At 34.8% G+C, this 19994-nt stretch overlaps 3 protein-coding genes across 4 annotated transcripts; 1 reads left to right on the top strand and 2 right to left on the bottom strand.

The window, feature by feature from the left end:
• Positions 1-9181: 9181 nt before the first annotated feature.
• On the top strand, positions 9182-12078 carry LOC132643546 (uncharacterized). 2 transcript variants are annotated; one of them, XM_060359999.1, is made up of 3 exons: positions 9182-9395; positions 9992-11520; positions 11711-12078. In XM_060359999.1, the coding sequence occupies exon 2, from the start codon at positions 10064-10066 to the stop codon at positions 11513-11515; it is 1452 nt and encodes a 483-aa protein (XP_060215982.1). In that variant the 5' UTR covers positions 9182-9395; positions 9992-10063; the 3' UTR covers positions 11516-11520; positions 11711-12078. The 2 variants fall into 2 exon arrangements, with proteins under 2 accessions (XP_060215982.1, XP_060215981.1); XM_060359998.1 differs by having other exon boundaries at positions 9185-9395; positions 10012-12078.
• A 971-nt stretch (positions 12079-13049) lies between these two features.
• LOC132643545 (heat shock cognate 70 kDa protein) lies at positions 13050-16120 on the bottom strand. Its single transcript, XM_060359997.1, has 2 exons — positions 15792-16120; positions 13050-14937 (listed from the first exon to the last, which is right to left on the bottom strand). Exons 1-2 carry the CDS (start codon positions 16003-16005, stop codon positions 13196-13198), a joined length of 1956 nt encoding a protein of 651 aa, XP_060215980.1. The 5' UTR covers positions 16006-16120; the 3' UTR covers positions 13050-13195.
• A 2302-nt stretch (positions 16121-18422) lies between these two features.
• Positions 18423-19566, bottom strand: LOC132599620 (uncharacterized). The gene has a single exon (XM_060312931.1). It carries the CDS (start codon positions 19155-19157, stop codon positions 18612-18614), a length of 546 nt encoding a protein of 181 aa, XP_060168914.1. The 5' UTR covers positions 19158-19566; the 3' UTR covers positions 18423-18611.
• Positions 19567-19994: the final 428 nt, after the last annotated feature.

Genomic DNA, 19994 nt, shown 5'->3' with positions numbered 1-19994 from the left:
AATATTAAGAACATGTTAGAGTGAGAGAAAAATAAAAGAAATTGAAGATTGATCGGAAAAAATGGAAGCTTGCCGGAAAAAATTTCCGGCCAAGATCTGTTACACTATTTTCATATGATGACAATGAAGATTCTTGTCCTACAAATCTTATAGGAAGAGTAATCCAAATCAGATTTCAAGAATCTTTTTACGAACAAAAAAAATGTCAATTAATTTCTCTCTCAATAGACGAAGTTGCTCATAAGTGGTGATCAATAGCCCAGAATTGGATCTTACAACACGAGCTATCACGGGATCCCATTTTTTGGAAGTCTTAGAATATTTGTTTCCGTCAGTCTCACATCTGCTTTCATAGTCACTTTCAGAATCCACTTGCTTCTTTTTACTTGATAGATTATGATTTTGATTTGGTATTGGTATTAAGATTTGGTATTGGTATTTTGATTTTGGTGGTGATGGATTTAATGGTAGCTATTGAAATTAGTGGAGGTGGTGGCTATTGAAATCTAGTGTTGGTGATATATATGGTGAAGAAGGTGGAGGGGAAAGGGGGCGGCGTGGTGGTGGTCAAATTTGGGGCTAGGGCTGGGGGTGGCGTGAGGGTGAAGGAGGCGGGGGTGGGTGGGCGGGCAGCATATTGAATGAAAAAAGAAAAAGATGAAGAAGAAAGGGAGGGTTGGGTTGGGGATTCTAAAAAAATATATTTTTTAATTAAAAAAAGAAAATAATAAATAAATTTTAATTAAAACGCGCTTCTTTTTTAATTATTTTTATAATTTATGCCACATCAGCTTGTAAGGTGGTAATAAATTCAGTTTTTAGATGTTCAGGTGTGTAATAGATCGCCTATATAGTTTGAGTGTGAACTTGACATTTTGGGTATAGTTTGGGGTGGATCTGATGTATTTTGCCAAATAATATTCCCTTCCAGAAGCTTCAGATGGCAATGTTTGCATTGGGCCAAATAAAAATTTGCCAGCCCAATTTGTGTAGAAACTCTGAAGCATAAATTTGTGGGCAATTCTGCTTTTGGGGTGGTCTTTAAATTTTGTCCTTCGGCTAAAATTCATGGGTTTCAAGTTCGAACCCCCACTCAGTCAAAATATTTTTTTAAAAATTCGCAAGACAGTTTAAATTTCGTTATGCCCCCACCGACAGAATTTTAGTTATGTTTAACCAAAAGTCTGCCGATGGGGGTAGACTTTGCCTTGAGGCATATATATATATATATATATTACTTTTCAACTTTTAGTTGTGCCTTAACTAAAAATGTGCCCCATAAGACATAACTAAAAGTATGCCCCATAAGACGGAACTTTTCCTTAAGGAATAACTAAAGTTATGCCGGACCCGGTATAACTGTAAGTTCCGCCTTATAAGGCAAAGTTTATGCCTTAAGGAAAAATTCCGCCTTAGGGGCATACTTTTAGTTATGCCTTAACTAAAAGTCTACCCGATAAGGCATAACTAAAAGTATGCCCCATAAGACAGAACTTTTCTTTAAGGCATAACTAAAAGTTTTCGTTATAAGGCATAACTAGGAAAAAACTTTTAGTTAAGGCTTAACTAAAAGTTTTCCCATAAGTATGCCGGACCCGGCATACACTTGTTAAGGAATAACCAAAGTTATGCCAGACCCGGCATACTTATGCCAAGTCTGCCCATAAGGCATGAGTATGTCGGGTCCGGCATAACTTTGGTTATTCCTTAACAACTGTATGCCGATTTCGGCATACACGCGACCCAAACCTTGCCTTGATTTTTTTTTTTTAATTTATGCTTGAGCGGGGGTTCGAACCCAGAACCTTATGATTTCTGCGCGAAGCTCAGGGTTGCAACGCGAAGGGCAAAAATTAAAGACCAACAAAATGGGGGGCAAAATTTAAAGACCACAAATATGAGGGGTAAAATTTAAAAACCACCCCAAAAGAAGGGCAATCCGCGCAAAAAAATGTAAATTTGTTGAAGAGGTCCAATACATTTTTTTTTGCACGGATTGGCCTTCAAAGGCGCTGGTCTTTAATTTTTGTCCGTCAAATTGCTTGTCTTTAATTTTTGTCTTTCGCTTAAAAAAGTGGCTGAAAATACCCCGAAGTTTTGAGTTCAGACTCCCGCTTAGTAAAAAAAAAAAAAACCGCAAGGCAAGGCTTCACGAAAATTCTGTCTTATAAGGCAAAATTTGCCTTAAGGCAAAAGTTTGCCTAAAGGCAGAGGTCTGCCTGTGCCTTAAGGCAAAAAAAAAAAAAAAAAAAATTACTTACTCCACTGGAATTCTACAAAAGTTAGGCCTTGCCCGAATAGGCCTAATTTTGCAATGAAATTATGCCTTGCGATTTTTTTTTTTTATTGAGCCAGGGTAGAACCCAAAATCTCGGGATATTTTAGGCGAAGGGAAAAAATTAAAGACCACCCCGAATAAGGTCAATCGTGCAAATTGCCCAGTCCAATAAGAAAAAAATCCAAAATCGGGTTCTTATCACATATACACTTTCACACTCGTGCAAATAAGAAAGAAATTCAAAATCGGCTTCTTGTCACATATACACTTTCACACTCGTGCAAATAAGAAAGAAATTCAAAATCGGCTTCTTGTCACATATACACTTTCACACTCGTGCACATCCAAAATCACTGTTGTCCGACCTTCTTCTCTTTCATCTTCTTCATCGTATCGTTACTTCTTCACCATTTTCCACACCAACACAAACCCCCCTCAAGTTGGAGGGGGAGGAAAACACACCCAACTTGCCGAGAAGATTATGGCTACCGAGATGAAGGGGCACCGGTAAAACAGCGGGAAGTGAAAGATAAGAGAATAATCTGACCAACCAAGTCAATTCGGCCACAACCCGTCTCATGGAGCGATACTGAGTTTCGGCTATAGAGAATAAATGAATTCATCACAATGCAACATATATTGATTCCTATTTCAAGATTCGACTCCTCCCCATTTCTCTTGTTTTTTCATTTCCCCAACTTTCAATTTAGATGTGTGACACTTCTCAATTTAAGAATCAAACGTCTTGATTTATTTAATTAAACAAGTGTCCTATTATTAAAGATAGATATAACTACCATTTAAGTCTATCCATATTTTGGCAAAAAAATATTTATCTCCAAAATTTTTGACACCGAATAAAATTTCCTCACATATCATTACAACTGTTTACATAATACTTGTTTTAATTAACATTACAACTTAAGAGTACTGGGCTGTTGCATTTATGGAATTTGGCAGGAGAGGAACTTAAGAGTATTTCAGAGTCACCAGAGGAGTATTATGTGTTGGTGAGATTACTAGTGCAGGAGGTCATGTTTAGTGGGGCTGTTAAGCTTGAATTTGCTAGTGTATTCCAAAACATGAATTTCTATCCAAGTGTTGCTTAGTATGCTGTTGCTAGTAAGGCTGAAGGATGGGACTATGAGCCTGTTTGGATGTGCTTAAAAAAAATAGGCTGAAAACAGCTTATAAGCTGCTTTAGCTGCTTTAGATAAGCTAAGCCAAACGGGCCTAATTATTTTTTTGGATTTATTTTAAGCATAAAATGGCTTATAAGCTGGTCAGCCAAACACTCAAAATAGCTTATAAGCTGTTTTCAGCAACTTATAAGCCAATCCAAAGGGGCTGTATGTCCATTCTCAGCACTTTTTTCTGTTTTGTAAAGTCCACTTGGTAATGAAATGAAAATTTAGTTACAAAAAAAAATTAACATTACAACTAGCCATCAAAGCACGAAGGTACAATATCTTATAAATTAAATAAAAAATTATTGCTATCACTTTGTCATTAATTTCAAAATATCAATATAATTTGCTAGATTAACTTTATAAAACAAATTAAGTTTGAGTTTTTTTCCTAAACTATTTGGATCTGAAAATAAAAATCTTTTATAAGATTAAAAAAAATAAGCGAATTTTTAAATCACTTTATCGTAGAATATCAGTATTTAGATGACCCACTAATCAGTAGCAGTTCACAATCTTTTGTCAAATTAGGTTAATCGTTCACATTTTTTGTGAACTTTGTGTTGTGGTATTATTTCAATTTATTTGTTCCAAATTATGGAGATGATTATTTCTTATCAAATGTGAAGAGAATTAAATGGTAATATTTATCTTTAATCATGGTTAGGATATTTGTTTAATTAGATAAATTTGGACCTATAATTCTTAAATGGACAAATGTCATCTAAATAAGAATTTGGGAAAATGGAGAGAACAAAAAATGGGGAGGACCCTATCCCCCGAATTTTTGACCAAAATGGTGTCCTTTGAGGGATAAATCCAATAAATGGGTTTGTCAGAATTTTTTTAACCAAATTGGCGAAAACGCACCCCAAGTGGAGCACCTTCAGTGTACGATTTTCACGTCTAAAACTAGATGGTCCGTTATAATTATTTACACTAAAGGTACTCTGTAAACCATAAGCCTTCAGTGAATATTTCAAACTTTGAAGAAAGGCCCATCTATTGTAAAGCACCACAGTGTAAATTTGAAAATCAAAGAATCTGAAAAGTTAATTTTTTTTTTGCAATGATATAACATATCATGACAACTTTTCCAAATCTAAAGGCTCATAGTTTACAAGGCACCTTCAGTGAACTTACGAAAACGCCCTTAGCCTAGAGAGCCTTCCCTTAGAGAGCCTTCAGCATTATTTTCCAGTTCTTCTATAAATGGAGTCGAATACATTGTCATGTACATTCAGTTCACAAAATTAGTGTACAACTGCACACTTCAATCTGAATTTTCAGAAATAAGGTTAGTGATTTTTTTCATAGTATATTGCTCTTCCCATTTGAGTAAATAACTTACTAATAACAAATGTATTTTTGCAGGTCTAAAAATGTCAAATGAACGTCGTGTTAGAATTGCATTGTATTGGGCGGCAATATAATATATGATTTTGACACAATTAGATATAGCTGTGGCGCTCGTGCTGTTGTTAAACTTCCATTAAATGTTGAATACGATTGGTTAGTTAGAAACTTGCATATTAGAATGAAAACTAATCCGAATGAGTTAAGGCTTGTTATTTCGGGTAGATTATCATTTTCCACTGTTCAGGGTAATGCTCGTTATTCTGAAATTCCAAAACTTTACAATGAGTCTTTGCAAGATTTTATGGTGACACCTGATACGGTGCGTTGTATGATGAATATTGATCTACTAGAGATGTATATTAAAAAAGAAGTCTTGGATGTTGTTGACCCCACACGTAATCTAAATGTTCCCTCTTTAAATCTTAATGATCCCCCTTCTGATCTTTATGAACCATCTGCAGCTATAATGAGTAGTTTTCCAGAATTTCAAAGATTTACGAACTCCTTGTCACAGAGTACAACACCACAAGTTGATGTTCCGTCCAATAGATATAGTCATGGATGTACTAACTTTGGTACAAAATTTGATGTCAGTAATTATAATTGTTATGGTTTTGGAGATGGTGCAGGAACTAGCAGGTCCCCTCAAGTTCTGGACATTCCAATAGTTACCAAAATACAGGCTAGGGTAGAAGCTGATGCTCATGCCGATGCTCATGCCGGTGAAAGGGGTGACGATTCTGACAGCGATGCCCCGAATGATGCATATGAGTCGGATGAGATGAGTGACTCTAGTGACGATAATAATAGTGAGCAACAGCCAGCCGATAATGTACCACAAAATACACCATTTCACGGGGAGAACATCCCATTTTTGTACGATCTTCAAGATCGTCCAGAGATGTATGCTTCTACCCCTGAATCAGAGGGTGTTGGCTATTATACATTTAGTAAATTAATAACTATAAGTTAGTGTCGTACCAAAACTTTGTGTCTGCCTACACGATTTGGGTAACCTTGTGTAAACGGATGAGCCGGATTGTTGATCAAATGACGAGTAATCATTGCACATATTCATTGTCATCTTCGAGGCCATTTGACTCAGCAATGCAATTTTGTATATCCCTCCAAATTTGAATCTCCTCAATAAATAAATAATACCAGTTAAAGTTAGCTCTACCCCTTCGATCAAGATGATTTTCTTTTCATTTTTTTCAAATATTATTTTCTCTCGTAATAATTTATTAGTTATTGGTAGATAATTTTTGTTAAAAGTATTAACATTTTTTCAACGGAAAAGGGCCTAAAATACCCTTGAACTATTAGATTTGGTGCAAAAATGTCCTCCATCCACCTTTGCAGTCTAAAATACCCCTGACGTTAACTTTTGGGGCCTAAAATACCCTTATTTTTAACAGACTCATTTCATTTACCGAAAAGGGCCTAAAATACCCTTGAACTTTTCCGTTTCATTTATTAAGTGACACCCTTTGATTGGTTAGTCATATAATTAACTAAATCTAATTAATTCCCAACCCATTTAACCTGATCCACCAACTAAACCTTGACCCGCCCGAAATAAATCCCTAACAAACTAAATCCTATAACCCATTTCATTACAAATCACCCTAGTCTCCTTCTTCCTCTTCTTATTAGGGTTCTTAGAAAATGCAACTTTTTTCTTAGTTTTCCTCCATAAATTGTTGTTTGTTTCATTCTCTTTATTAAAATGTCGGCATCGTCTTTTGTAGTTCTCTTAGAGTTACAGTATTGGCAATTACATGCTGTGTATCCATAACCTGCAGTACAAGAGAACTGCGTACAAGTTTCTTTGTGAAAATACAATTGTCCTGGCAAAAGGTGAAGCGCAGTTGGATGGCGTTTCAACATCTGTCGAAGTAACTGCATGAGAACTGGTTCTATTTGATTGGAACCAATTTATATTTCTATTTCTACAAGTGAAAAATAATGATCAATAAAGTTTTCCAAAGCTGATTGTTCACAACTTAGCAACTTTAACCAATTATTGTGCCAACAGTAATATAAGCCACCACATAAGATTTGATGTCAATTTTTTTAGTAGTTTTGGATGTGTTGATATTATTGGTGTTTTAAAGTCCATGGCATTTTTTTCAAGACTAGACTTCTTTGGTGGTGGTATTCTTACCAAAGAGGAAACTATATCCTTTCTGACTTGGTTTAATATTAGAAAAACTGAAAATACTATCACAAAACAATTCATGGTAGCTAAAAAGAGATGCCAACATTTTGACAAAGGAGAATGAAACAAACAACAATTTATGGAGGAAAATTAAGAAGAAAGTTGCATTTTCTAAGAACCCTAATAAGAAGAGGAAGAAGGAGACTAGGCTGATTTGTAATGCAATGGGTTATAGGATTTCTCAATTCGGTTTGTTAGGGATTTATTTGGGGCGGGTCAAGGTTTAGTTGGTGGATCGGGTTAAATGGATTGAGAATTAATTAGATTTAGTTAATTATTTTGCTAACCAATCAAAGGGTGTCACATAATAAATGAAACAGAAAAGTTCAAGGGTATTTTAGGCCTTTTTCTGTAAATGAAATGGGTCCGTTAAAAATAAGGGTATTTTAGGCCCAAAGATGGATGAAGGGTATTTTTGCATCAAATCTAATAGTTAATAAAGTATTAAACAAAACCAAACCAATTAAACCGGTCTTTATCGCTTCGGTTTTCATTGGGTTTTTTGGGTTATTTCGGTTTTTTAAAATTAAGATTCAATTTTTAGTAGTCTAAAAAAATTAAGATACATCCTAGCCTTCCATTATTCTACTCTGCAACACTATGTTGCGTTGAATGGAAAAAAATAAAAATACTGTTGCATGTTTTGAGACTTGTAAAGTTGAAAAACTAGCAGAAAAAAACAATGACTATATCTTTTTTCTCTTCTTAATGAAATGCGAAAATAGTTACACAATTAGAAATAAGGGCAATTATAGTAAAGCAAACCCAACAAGAAAAACGATGACCCAATGCAAAGTAGCAAATACTAGACCAAATTGGAAGGGTTACTTTTAGTTGTTATGATTTCGTTATTCTTCTGATTAATTTTTCTCCTATTTGAGTGGTTACTTTTAAATTAGTGCAACGGATAAGAGACAAACATTTAAAATGACCAGTGAATATTTGTTGAGGCAATTAACCACCATCGAGTTCGAGTTCATTTATGAGGCAACGGAGTGGGAAAGAAAGGTCGAAATCAATGTCGAAGAGATGGAATGGTGAAAATTAGAAGCAAATGGAGGGATACCAAATGGGTATAATGGTTAAAAATATTAAAATTCTATGAGACAAAATCAGTAATATAATGCAAATAAACACAACAATGAATAAATAAATATGGTAAAAAATTAATACATAAATTAGAAAAGTAATAAGGTACAAAAAAGTAAAATAAAAGCAAAAGTTTACCTCTTGAAGATGCGGTTTCTAATTTGAACTGTTGATTAATGCACAATTATTCGGATAGAATTGATCTCCTCCTTCCAAATAATGTTTTGAAAGGTTTTTTTTTTCTTGTTGTTTATGGAGAGCTTTCTTGACAGAAATGGGGAAAGTGGGGGATCTCAGAAAAGTGATGGGGAAGAGAGAGATGTACCATCATTCATTGAGAAGGCTCTCTAGGCTAAGAGCGTTTTGGTAAGTTCACTAAAGGTGCCTTGTTCGCTATGAGCCTTTAGGTTCGGAAAGGCTGTCATGCTATGTTATATCACTGCAAAAAAATTAACTTTTCAGATTCTCTAATTTGTCAAATTTACACTAAAGGTGTTTTATAATAGATGAGTCTTTCTTCAAAGTTTGAAATATCCACTGAAGGCTCATGGTTTACAGAGCATCTTCAGTGTAAATATTTTTTACAGACCGTCTATTTTCAAAAGTGAAAACCGCACACTGAAGGTGCTCCACTAGAGGTGTGTTTTCACCATTTTGGTTAACAAAATTCTGACAAACTCATTTATTGGATTTGTTCCTCAAAGGACACTATTTTGATAAAAAAATTCCAGTCCCCCTATTTCGAGTCCTTCAGAAGCTTTAAACATTTTTTTTTTTAAGTTTTTCATCCGTTATCGGATATACACATCGAAGGTCGGTTATAACCGAATTCGCTGCATAGGGCCCATTCGAGAAAGCGCTCCAATTTACCTATCTACTGTAAGCTTTAGATAGCATGAAAATTCTTTTCGGACATGGCTAGATTTTTTTGATTTTTTTTTTTTTGATAAGGTTTTACAATAAGTAATAGACTTATCATATGTTTGATTCTTCAGAAAATGAAAAGGTGTAGAACGTAATACTTATTGGATAATCAATTATCACTCATCAGTTATCCCGTGGTCCCCTATCACAACTCGATTGTGCTTATCAGGCGTTACTTTTTCTTCTCCTTGTTTCCCATTAACGCCGTCAAAGTTAACGGTTTCCGTCACCGTTTATTTGCCTCAAAATCTCAAGAGGTCTCTCTTTTCTTTCCCCTTCTCTCTGTCCTCTTTCTCTCTCTAAGCATGGAGTGATTCAAAGCTAAATCTTTCTAAAGGTAATCTTAACACCTGTGCTTTTTTCATTCAAATTAATACTAGTTTTTATTCCATTTTATAGGGGTTTTCTTTAATTCAAGAACTCCTCATTTTTTAGTTTTTTGCTTACAAAAATCTTACCTTTATAGCATAGAAAAGAAATCACCTTTGTTTGATTAATACCCATGTTTGGTTTATTGTTTTGCTAGTAAAAACTTGAACTTTTCTTAATTTAGAGTGTGTTTTCTTCAATTCAAGAATCCCTCATTCTAAAGCTTTTTGCTTATAAAAATCTCACCTTTATAGCATAGAACATCCTTTTAACTGATTTAATAAATACCCGTGTTTGTTTTATTGTTTTTGTAGTAAAATATTGAACTTTTCTCAATTTAGAGTGTGTTTTCTTGAATTCAAGAATCCCTCATTCTAGAGCTTTTTTCTTATAAAAATCTTACCTTTATAGCATAGAAAAGAAATCACCTTTGTTTGATAATTACTCATGTTTGTTTAATTGTTGTTGAAGTGAAAATTTGAACTTTTCTCTATTTAGAGTGTGTTTACAGAGGTTTTTAGCATATGGGATTTGTTGTTATGAGGTGCTTTTGTTGATTTTCAGTGGATTCTGATGTTACACAGTCGAATTGGGTGTCAACACTGAGGAATTAATAGTGCACATAAGGGTAAAGAGATGGGGGAAGACTTGATTACAAGCTTGTCAATAGAGAATTATAACTTATCTACATTCTTGTCAATGGACTCAATTGCTACCCCTCATGAGGAATCAGATAGAAATAGGAAGATTGTGCTATCGAGCCCACCGGATATTAATCTCCCTTTATATGTGGAACGTAGCCACGATATGTTTGATATGTTGGAGGTTGGACTTGGACATCAAATTAATGAATGTGATGTGCATGTTGATTTGCCTAAAGTTGGAGGTAAATGTGCTAAGAGATCGGATAGTGTTTGGGGTGCTTGGTTCTTTTTCACTTTCTACTTCAAGCCTGTTTTGAAGGAGAAATCTAAGTGCAAAATTGTTCAAGATCGTAGTAAGGGGGTGTCTGGATTTGATAAGTCTGATCTCCAACTTGATGTGTTTTTGGTTCAAAATGACATGGAGAATATGTACATGTGGGTTTTCAAGGAGAGGTCTGAAAATGCGCTGGGTAAGATGCAGTTGAGGAATTATATGAATGGCTATTCTAAAAAGGGCGAGCGTCCATTTCCGTTTAGCGCTGACAAGGGGTTCATGCGTTCTCATAAAATGCAGGGCAAACATTATAGAGGCCTCTCTAATCCCCAGTGTTTGCATGGAATTGAGCTTGTTCCATTTCCCAATTTATCATCTATTGATGAGGAAGACCAGAAGAAATGGATGGAACTTACTGGTAGGGATCTCAATTTTTCAATCCCACCCGAAGCCAGAGACTTCAGTTCATGGCAGAACCTTCCCAACACAGATTTTGAGCTTCAAAGACCGATCCATTCAAAAAAGTTACTTAATGGTGCTGGTCTTAACTTGTCAACTCAACCATCAAACCATGTGAACAACAATGGTTTAGAGCTCTCATCTGATTGTGGTAAGAAAAGGAAAGACTTATTTACTCATGGAAGTGATGAAGATTGTTCCTTGTCAATTAACCCCAGTTTAAACACACATCAAGATGGAGAACCACGCACTATCGAACCACCTTGGATGAATGAGTTTTCGGGGGTAATGAAGAACGTGTATGGGCCAGTTGCTGCTGCAAAAACTCTATACGAGGACTCAGAAGGATACGTGATTATGATCACCCTACCTTTCGTCGATCGTGAAAAGGTGAAAGTTCATTGGTGGAACAATATCGATCATGGCATTATAAAAATAACATCTGTGAGCACGGCATGCCCCCCAATCATGTTGAGGAATGGTAGAACGTTCAAGCTAACTGATCCATTTCCAGAGTTCTGTCCTTGCGGTGAATTCACAAGGGAAATTTCACTTCCAACTCGAGTACCCGATGATGCAAAACTAGAAGCATATTTTGACCAGAGCGGAACAGTGCTAGAATTAAAAGTTCCCAAAAAAAATGCCACAACTCCAGAAGTGCATGAAGTTCCTGTTTGCCTTCGACCTCCAAATGAGTTTGCGTTGTCGTGAGATAGGTATAAGGCAGCCCAGATAGTTAATTTCCGTTCTTTTAAAGTTAAGTTTTTAGTGGGAAATTCAATCTCTGTTGAATTGGTAGGCTTTTTTTTGTTTTACTCAACTAATTGTGTTGGTTTTGCGTCTGTCATTTTGGGAGCTCTACATTATAGCTTTTTAGTCTAAAGGGGATGTGCTTTTGGCCAGCAGTTAGAATCCTGTAACGTCAGTCTGACTTTAGATCAACTAATCAGCTAAGGCCCTCATATCAGATGATACCAACTTATGTGGATCCTTTGCTGCTACTCTATTAAGACTGTCCTATAGCACTGTTGAGTCGCCTATGATGTGATGCAGAGCGAGCATGTTACTAATGTAAGTGGACATATATGTAGCCCATTTTTAATGAATCAAGTCTATAGGAAAAAGAAATGCATATCTTTTGTGGTCTGAATTACAATGAGCCATTATGTTCTGTAGCACTGCTAAATATGTTATCAGTGCAAGTGGATACAAATGTAAAATGAATCAGAATTGAATACCAGCTTATTTCAGAAGGGCCAATTTCTTTTTGCTTTGCTTGGGAGTTGATGAATGTGTTCCCAACCGAGTTTTTGATTGAATGGTCAAGATCTTTTTTTTTCTCTTTCTTTCTTTGCTGCTTTTGAATTTTGATCAATGCTGTGATGTATTATCTGGTGATCTGCACAGATCACCTGATTTTTTGGGATAAGAGACTTTCCTGTTAAGTAGCACTCATGTTTAGAGTGTTCATCCATTTACAAGTCTGTTCTTGAAACAAAAAGCACCCTAAAAGGGAAAGAAAGAAATGCTAGCTGGATACTCTGGAGAGTTCACAAATCCATCAAAAGGATATGGAGAATGATCCCAGCAGTAATTTTTTGGACCCTATAGAAGGAGAGAAACAGTAGATGCTTTAATGAAATCTCAACTCCTATTTGCATTTTATAAAGTCTAGGTGTTTAGTTAGTCTTTTCAATTGACACTTTTTTGCCCCTGTAAACAGTGTGGATAACTTTCTAGATTTTGTTAGCTCCCTTTCTCTAGTACAGTAGAGATGGGATTTCTTTAGACTGTTTTGCAGATTTTTGCCAAGTCTGCTACATGTTTTGTTTGAAGTTGCTTTTTGCTCATCTGTAACCTTACATCTTCTTGATGCTTTTCTAATGAAATTTACTTTATACCCAAAAAAAAAATGCAATTTACATTTTTGTTTCCTGGTCTGACTAGACGAAAACGTCCTTTATTAGGAATTTCTTGTAAATTCTGTTTTCACAAACCTTCCTTAGTTCGAGTTTGAATTGACTCTTAACTTATTTTCTTACTTTTTAAACCTGAAAGTAAAGACTTAAAAGCACTTTTTATTTTATCCAAACACCTCAAAAATTAAAAAGAGCTTAAACTATAAACGCTTAAAATAAGTCAATCCAAACACCCTATTAAGTTAAGTCGGTTGCAGATGGTCACCAACCAGAAGATGATTTTTGTCAGATACAAAAAAAAAAGCTACTCAATCTCTGAACCACAGTTTTAGGACAGGAACAGTAGAAGTTTTCTTGAATTATATTATTGAAAACAGCATATCAATAACAAAAGGATGAACAACCAGAGATCACGAAAAAAATTGAAAGCACTTCTTAATAACAAACAGGCAAACAATTCTCTCAAAAACTCTTAATCCACTTCTTCAATCTTTGGTCCCGCACCGCTTCCGCCTCCAGGACCACCACCAACGGAAGGACCATCCTCATCCATAGTGGCTCCACCAGCACCACCTTGATACATCTTGGCGATAATCGGATTGCATACGCTTTCCAGTTCCTTCATCTTGTCTTCGAATTCATCAGCCTCTGCAAGTTGGTTGTTGTCTAACCACTTGATAGCTTCATCGATCGCGTCCTCAATCTTCTTCTTATCAGCAGCCGAGAGTTGTGAGCTAATCTTGTCATCTTTTATAGTATTCCTCATGTTGTAAGCGTAATTCTCCAACGCATTCTTAGCTTCCACTTTTTTCTTGAGCTCTTCGTCTTCAGACTTGTACTTCTCGGCTTCTTGCACCATTCTCTCGATCTCTTCCTTGGAGAGCCGACCTTTGTCATTGGTGATAGTTATCTTGTTTTTCTGTCCAGTAGTTTTGTCTTCAGCGGAGACGTTGAGGATGCCATTGGCGTCAATGTCGAAGCAGACATTGATTTGAGGAACACCCCTTGGAGCAGGGGGAATGCCAGAGAGTTCAAACTTGCCTAACAAGTTGTTGTCCTTGGTCCTCGCTCGTTCTCCCTCGAACACCTGGATCAAAACACCGGGTTGGTTGTCCGAGTATGTAGAGAACACTTGCTCTTTCTTGGTGGGAATGGTTGTATTTCTCGGAATCAACACAGTCATTACACCTCCAGCAGTTTCTAAACCAAGAGACAGAGGAGTGACATCCAACAACAACAAATCTTGAACCTTCTCATTGCCTTCACCGCTCAGAATCGCAGCTTGCACAGCCGCCCCATAAGCAACTGCTTCGTCCGGGTTGATACTCTTGCAAAGCTCCTTACCATTGAAAAAGTCCTGAAGTAATTGTTGAACTTTTGGGATCCTAGTCGATCCACCAACAAGAACCACATCGTGAACGCTGCTTTTATCCATCTTGGCATCTCTCAAACACTTCTCCACTGGCTCCATACACTTCCTGAACAAGTCCATGTTCATCTCCTCGAATCTTGCTCGAGTAATACTCGTGTAAAAATCAACCCCTTCGTACAACGAATCAATTTCAATCGTAGTTTGTGCAGTGGATGATAAAGTCCTCTTTGCCCTCTCACAAGCGGTCCTTAACCTCCTCAACGCTCTCGGGTTACCACTAATATCCTTCTTATGCTTCCTCTTGAACTCCTGAACGAAATGGTTCACCATTCGATTGTCAAAATCCTCACCTCCTAAGTGAGTATCACCAGCAGTGGCTTTAACCTCAAAGATACCTTCTTCAATTGTGAGAAGAGATACATCAAAAGTACCACCACCAAGATCGAAAATAAGCACGTTCTTCTCACCAGCACTGCTAGCCTTCTTGTCAAGGCCATAAGCAATTGCAGCAGCTGTTGGTTCGTTGATTATACGCATCACATTAAGACCAGCAATCACACCAGCATCCTTAGTTGCCTGACGCTGCGAATCATTGAAGTAAGCAGGGACCGTGACAACCGCGTTCTTGATTGTCGTGCCAAGGTAAGCCTCGGCGATCTCCTTCATTTTGGTTAGGACCATGGAGGAGATCTCCTCAGCAGCAAATTGCTTCTCCTCACCCTTATACGTGACAACGATCATTGGCTTGTCGCCTGGCCCGGGTATTACCTTAAAAGGCCATAATTTCATATCACTCTGCACTGAAGGATCGCTAAATCTTCTTCCAATCAAACGCTTAGCATCTGAAACCAAAAGAAAATTTTCAGTAAACAACAAAAAAAAAAAAAAAAAAAATCATACTTCAATCGCAAATTATTATTTTAAGACGATATGATTCACTATATCATTCCACTTAATTTTAAGATTATTTTACTTCAAATACTCAACAAAAATTGGGAGCCCATTTCAGTTCTCGGTAACTTCAAATCAAAACTAGTAGGAGTGGACTATGAACTTTCAATTAAGTTCATTTTATTCCAATACTCACACATACATCTTTTAAGTTCATTTTAAAAGATAAATGTTACACACATTCGCACACCTTCATATACAAAACTTCTAATTTGTCATCATTACCTGAAGGCATTATTAAGGGTTTCAATGCTATTTACCTTACACTCAATGTTTTGAAAAAAACACTCGCTGCGTCCCAATTGATATGATTTTTCAATTTATGTGATGATGTGTACAACTAGACATGAAGTTTTAAACAAAATGATAACTTTTGAAATTTATGATCTATAATAAGTCACAAGAATCGAATATTTGTGTGTTTATAGATTAATCTTATCGAGGAAAATAGATACTTTAAAGTACAAAGATCCCTGTTGTGTCCTAATTTATACGGCACTTTAGCTTTTTGAAATATGATAATATGTTAAAATTTAGAGCTTCAAAAATTATACGAAAAGTACTAGTAATTTTTTTTTTTATGTCAATATAATGAAAAAATATATTTTAAATCAAAACTTATAACTTTACATAATTAACATCTCGATAAGAAAAAAATATCACATAAATTAGGGCAAAGAAAGTACCGACCAATGTACAACGAAGATGACAGAATGTACAACTAAAAAAGAGATTTATTACATACCAAACACGGTGTTAATGGGGTTCATAGCAACTTGATTCTTAGCAGCATCACCAATCAAACGTTCGGTATCAGTAAACGCAACATAAGAGGGTGTTGTCCTATTGCCTTGATCATTAGCAATAATCTCAACACGATCATGTTGCCATACTCCCACACATGAATATGTTGTACCTAAGTCTATTCCAATTGCTGGTCCTTCACCTTTTCCCGCCATAATAAAAAAAAATTAGAGAGTTTTGAAAATGACAAGAAGAAGAAGAAGAAGAAAATTTATGTGATGTTCGTAATGTAATGAAGGAAATTTCTCTGATTGGTGAAGGGGGTACAGAAGTGTGGAGTTTATATAGGAAATGTTTGATTTTCCAGAATATTCTGATTGTGAGATTATAACCGTTGGATGAACTTTTATTTTGCGGATTTGGCGTGTGTGGTTTACTTATTTGTGTTGTTCTATTGGCTTCGCGTTCGTTCCAGAGAATTCCAATTCTGAATTAAAAATTTGACCTTGAATGGACTACGAGTATATGGAGATTTTATTCTCACTACGTGGGCCCAGCATGCAGTCAATTAAATTATAGATTCTTCCACCTCAGAAGTCTAATAACAGTAGGAAATTAGATTCAATGTACTTGAATATGAGCGTTCTTACCCGAGAGAATTTTTCACTTTTTTTAAAAAACAGCATTTGATTTAAAGTTATATTTAGGACTCGTTTGGTCGTGAGATTTTTTTATTTTTTTTACTTTTTCCCCAAAAAAATATTTTATTTGAAAATTAGCGTTTGGTCATCAAAATTTCAAATACAACTTTAAATTATATTTGAAATTTAAAAAATACCTAAAATCATGTTTTCAATTTTTTTTCACTTTCAGTGCATTCAAACAATCAATTTTTTTCGCAAAAATTATAACCAAACACAACTCCAACTTCAAAATTCCAAATGAAGCAAAAAAAAAAAAATTGATTTTCGTGGCCAAACATCTGAAACCCTATTTTCATCTTTTTAAATTTTTTTCACTTTCAGTACATTTAAACAAATCAAATTACCAAATAATCTTTACCAAAGTTATAAGAAAACACAACTCATCTTCAACTTCAACTTCTAAATTTCAAATGAAATAGAAAAATATTTGGGTTTCATGGTCAAACGCCTACTTAACTTTTAACTTTGCTTGCATCAAGGTGAAAAGTCAAAGTATTAAATTTGAAATTTTGCCCATGAAGCAAGGGATCAGGTCAAAAGTTGAAGATGCTCACCTCTAAAGTCATTCTTTTAAATCACCCGTCTAGAAAGAATTTTTACCTATATAAACTAAATTACCCCTGTTAGGGAGGTTCACTTAACTATTTTTACCAATTGTATACAAAATAAGAGATTGGACTCTTATCTTCCTCATTTTACATTCGATAACTTGAGCTCCAAAATGTCAATATCAATCCTCAAAGACCTAACAATTAGGTCGAACAAATCCAAATTCAAATAAGTTTTCAACCACACAATTTCAGCCCCAATTATTTCTACTCCAAACATTGACAGATTCTTGCATTACCACTATAATCATACTATTTAACTTAACATTAAATTCTAATATTACTTATCAAATGACACTTAACATTTGCACGTCAAATTCAAATAATTATCTTAGAGGAGATGGTCAGTAAATTATTATTTATACCTTATCGGATTAATTTCCTTATGTAAAGTATATTGTGCTAATCAATCCCAAAAAAAAAATTAAAAAAAGAAGGTAATCAAATAACTTTGGAAATTGGAGGTAAAGTCAAAATCACAATAAGGTATTTTAGGATATATTTGGGTCAAAATTCCTTTTTTTTTTCTATTTTATAACTTTTAAGTTTAACATTAAATCGTTTTAAAAAATATAGAAAGATTTTTTTTTTTTTTTGGAACGGACAAAAGAAAACAGCGCCACATAAAATGAAATGTAAAGAGTAATATCTATGTGGTTTTTAAAAATTATATGCTTGCTCATAATTGATATGTTCAGTTGCCTTTGTGCCATATCACATTTTGATGTACAAAGGAGTTTTACACTTTAATTTTTCTTAATTTCTAACGAAAACCTTGCCATCCAAGAAAAAGGATCTTTACTTATAAGGAAATATTCAACATAATTACAATTACAAACAAGGAAATACTAAATAAAGAATCAGGAATACAATCAAGAAAGAATCCTTATTTATTCCAGCTACCATATTTCAAGTGACATCAACAATTTGAAAAATATACGCTCACGTTAAGTCAAAGAAAATACTCATATTTCCCGAATAACAATGACTAATAAAAGACCAGTAAGTAAAATAAATCAAGCAACATTATCTATTGATTCGATGGTAAAAATTATTTTGCATTGGGTGCTTACACCAAGTAACCATGATAGTTAGGAGACTTTAAAGTTTATCTCCTTGCTGAAGCGAATCAATCACACGAAGCAAATGAATTTCCTTTGTACAAAGCCTAAATATTTACTTCGCAAATCCTAACCATCATATTATGATGAAAAATCTATTTTTTCCTACATCCATAATAGAAGGGTTTAAAAGGAGAAAAAATAATTCTAATTAATACAACTCGACCCAATAGCTATTTCTAACGAAAGCAATAGAAAATGATTCATAATAGAGATAAACATTCACAATTCTTGTACAAAGGGCATACATGTACTGTATATATTTTTGTCCTCTTGGCATTTTATCTTCATAATAATTAAACAATAAGGATCAAAAAAACGAATACAATAATTCTAAATCTAGAATGAGATTAAAAAGGAAATATACGAAAGAATTTTATATCTCATACTACATTAATTCTAAATCTAAGATAGAAAAGTAAAAATTGGAATTTGTGATTCCAAATTTTGTTGTCAACCTTTCTCTCATAGTTGTTCTTGAATGCACCAAATGCTTAATATTATCTTCCTTGTTTCTTCTTGGATGCAACAATCTATACAAAAATCCTCCTATATTCTTCACATTCTCCTCCATAATAAAATCCAAGGATCTACTTTTTGTAAGCACACTACTACTTTTATTACCACACTTCAAGACAGAGGCCATGATGTTCATTGTATGATGAATCGGAGAAGAAGAAGTATAAGAAGATGATGATAAAGAAGACAAAGACGACGACAAAAAACAACAACAAGTAACAGTTGTTGTATTACTACTAGGTGAAGTTCTTGAAAGTTGAGTGAATTTTTCTGTTAAGCAAACAGAGCAAACTCCTGATGAGGATTGCCGGTGTTTAGGGTGTTTCTTGCAAATCAAGATTGAGTACTCTGCCTTTGATTTACCAATGTGTATCTGTTGTCTATTTTTGAGAAGTTTCTTTGATCTGTTTTCCATGTGTTTTTGCTTTTTTTTTTTTTTTTTTTTTTTCCTTTTGGTGATGGTATATGTAGAAGTTTAGGGGATATAAGGGGTTTCGATGATAGTTCATTCAAGGTTCATTGGGTGCTTCAGAAAATAAAGGGAAAAAACTTGTGGGATTTGAAAAATTGTACAGCTGGAAATTGCAAAATTAGGAAATGGAATGGTTGGTTTGGACTTGATGCTGGTTACTGAAGTCGGTGACTAAACATACATATTCTCTTGAATATTATGTATATACACACTTAGTGTAAATAGTGTTGGCTTAAGTCTAAAGCAAAAGCTCCAACAATTTTGAGGCCCCAAAGTTACTAAATACTCCATATAAAGTGAAATTAATGGTCAAACATAGTTTCATCAGGGAAATTTCAGAAATATACAATTTGTTCACTTACATTACAAAAAAATAGTCCAAAATTTACATTGCAAAGCTTTAATCCAAAAATATTTTTATACAGTGTAATACATTTATATACAAAAGACAGGTACATTATGTATTTAGGTATTTAAAGATGTATAATGTGTAGGTATATACACTAAAAAAATATATGTATACAATATTATACATGAAAATACGCATGTATATACATTTATACACAATTGTATAAATAGGTATAAAGCATAGATCTGAACTGATAACATTATGCATATGGGCGTATGAACATGTACAATAGCATAGAAGAGGTGTGTATACACCCATATACGATATTATACACTATTATCCAGCCACTACCCCTGCGCCTACTGGTTTCTCCACCAGCGACTTCCCCACCGTCGGCGCGACCCGAGATTTCTCGCCGGAACTCATCATCA

The sequence above is a fragment of the Lycium barbarum genome, chromosome 6, assembly GCF_019175385.1.
Source record: "Lycium barbarum isolate Lr01 chromosome 6, ASM1917538v2, whole genome shotgun sequence".
Classification (NCBI taxonomy): domain Eukaryota; kingdom Viridiplantae; phylum Streptophyta; class Magnoliopsida; order Solanales; family Solanaceae; genus Lycium; species Lycium barbarum.
This window is presented reverse-complemented; position numbering and strand designations above follow the sequence as displayed.